A 1,380-nucleotide genomic window follows, 5' to 3' on the forward strand; every position below is an offset into this window, starting at 1 on the left:
GGGGGGACACGGGGCGCTCAGGGGGCCCAGGAGTCCTGGGGCCGCCCCCGCGCCCCGCGGGGCAGGTACCTACGTGCACCTGGACCAGCCAGTCCACCACCAGCGCCCGCATCTCGGCCGTCACCGCGCGCAGCACGTCCCAGCTCCGGAAGACGTGGCCGGACCGTCTCTGCTGGGCRGGGGAGAGACGGGACGGGCCAGGGCTCCCGCGGGGCCGGGCGGGGGGCCCCGGCGTCCTGCTGCGGCCCCCGGTCCCGCTGCGCACGGAGAGGGGGGGGGGAACGGGCCGCGGCCCCGCTCACCATGGCGAGGGCGAAGATGTCGCCAGCGTAGTCGTGCTCCGGGGCCATGCCCACGCTCACCAGCGCCCGCGCCAGCTCCTCCGCCGGCGCCGCCGGCATCTCCCGCGGGGCCCCCGGGCCTGGGGCAGGCGCAGGGGTCGGGTGGTGCCGAGCCGCCGCGCAAGGGGCCCTGGTGTCCGGCCCCCCCCTGCCCCGGGATCCCCCCGCCCCGGGATCCCCCCTGCCCACGCGCACCTCTCGGGGGCCCGGGGCTCTCCGCAGCCTCCCCGGGCTCCAGCGCTGCCTCCGGTAGCGGACCAGGACGGGTCCCCCCCGAGCCGCCGTCCCCTGCCCTCCCCAGAGCACCAGCACCCGGACGCCTGGGCCCTCAGCTCGGAGCTTCGCCGCTCGCAACGGGGGACGGTTTCCCCAGCACGGCAGGAATCACTCGGAGCAGGGYRGGAAGCAGCACCCTGCCTGGGAGGCTAATTAAAGCCTCGTTAGTGGGGGCAGCTGAGGCCAGCAGGGCCCATCAGCCCTGAGCAGCCAGACCCCGGGGCCAGGGAAAGGAGGAAAACAGCCCAATTCCTCCAAAAAAAAAAAAAAACAAAAACATTTTATTGCTTGTACCGTACAAATACGAGGGTGGGTGAAAGCGGCCGGCCGGGCGCCGCAGCGCCTCACCGCGCCGCGGAAGCCAAAACACCGAATCTCACGACGTATCCTACGGGGTCTCGTCTCCCGGCCCGGTGCTGCGGCAGCGCAGCACCGGCCGCGGCCCGGCCGGAGCGCCCGTCGTTTAAATTAACGCGACTCCGTTCGGGCAACTAGAAACTAAGTAAGAAAAAGCAGGTTGTCGCCTCAATTCCTCCCTGCTCGAAAAGGCAAAGGGAGGGACGCCGGGCACGGGGCACCGCCGGCCGGCCCYGGCCGGGAGGGAGGGACGAGGCTCCGCGGCTGCTCCCGGGGCTGCAGGAAAAGGCACCGGGTGCAGGATCCCGCCTCGAAGTCGGGCGGAGGCGGCCGGAGGCCTCCGCGCGGCGCTGCCCCGAGCAGAGCCGCGGTCCCGGCCGGGCTGCGGGCGGCAAGTCCAGCTTGT

The 1,380-nt window shown here is 72.8% G+C and overlaps 1 protein-coding gene across 1 annotated transcript in view; it reads right to left on the reverse strand.

The window, feature by feature from the left end:
- LOC146587494 (tetratricopeptide repeat protein 9B-like) overlaps positions 1 to 401 on the reverse strand; it is a 6,925-nt gene extending 6,524 nt beyond the window's left edge. Inside the window, exons 1-2 of the mRNA XM_085319491.1 lie at positions 303 to 401; positions 74 to 169 (exon numbers count right to left, since the gene is read on the reverse strand). Of these exons, the coding sequence (XP_085175617.1) occupies positions 74 to 169; positions 303 to 401 (195 nt within the window). The remainder of the gene's footprint in view (positions 1 to 73; positions 170 to 302) is intronic.
- Between the last annotated feature and the right edge of the window lie 979 nt (positions 402 to 1,380).

This window comes from Rhea americana, unplaced genomic scaffold, assembly GCF_003343005.1.
Source record: "Rhea americana isolate MKP2758 unplaced genomic scaffold, rheAme1 scaffold_591, whole genome shotgun sequence".
NCBI lineage: Eukaryota > Metazoa > Chordata > Aves > Rheiformes > Rheidae > Rhea > Rhea americana.